The sequence below is a fragment of the Volvox carteri genome (genome assembly GCF_000143455.1).
Source record: "Volvox carteri f. nagariensis unplaced genomic scaffold VOLCAscaffold_32, whole genome shotgun sequence".
Lineage (NCBI taxonomy): Eukaryota > Viridiplantae > Chlorophyta > Chlorophyceae > Chlamydomonadales > Volvocaceae > Volvox > Volvox carteri.
The window spans coordinates 914954-915448 of NW_003307575.1; the positions used below are offsets into that span (position 1 = coordinate 914954).

A 495-nucleotide genomic window follows, 5' to 3' on the forward strand; every position below is an offset into this window, starting at 1 on the left:
TGTCCTCGGCGGCGGCGGCGGCGGCGGCGGCGGCAGCGGCTCTGCCTCCGCCTCCGGGTCCTCCGCCGCGCACGCCGCCACCGCTTCGTGTATGTCCGGCAGCGTCCCAAGCAGCATCACCCGCTGCTGCATATCCCTCCGCTGCTTCGAAGCACCTTCGGACTGCGGCACCCAGAGGTACGTTTCCATGCGGCCCTTGCCCTTGACCTGTGTGTGTTTGTATGTATGTATGTGTGCGTGTGTACGTGAGGTTAAGGGTGGTGTGGGGGTGATGGGTCTCGTTAGAGCGGGGGAATGGGAGTGGGAGTGGGAGTGGGAGTGGGAGTGAGGGAGGGAAGGGACGGGGGAGAGCAGCTTTCCGGTGGAGGGCGGTTCGAACGGCGGCGGGCGAACTAGGTTGGAAATGACACCTCTCCCCCCAACCCCCCAAGGGCCGATGCATACACACCCACGGCACTCACGTAGAAGACATACATACATGCATGCATACATACA

At 63.6% G+C, this 495-nt stretch overlaps 1 protein-coding gene across 1 annotated transcript in view; it reads right to left on the reverse strand.

The window, feature by feature from the left end:
• The window catches only part of VOLCADRAFT_93585 (uncharacterized protein), a gene marked incomplete at both ends in the record, with an annotated part of 16741 nt that overhangs the window by 678 nt on the left and 15568 nt on the right, over positions 1-495 (reverse strand). The window contains one exon of the mRNA XM_002952842.1: positions 156-207. Coding sequence (XP_002952888.1) covers positions 156-207 — 52 coding nt within the window. The remainder of the gene's footprint in view (positions 1-155; positions 208-495) is intronic.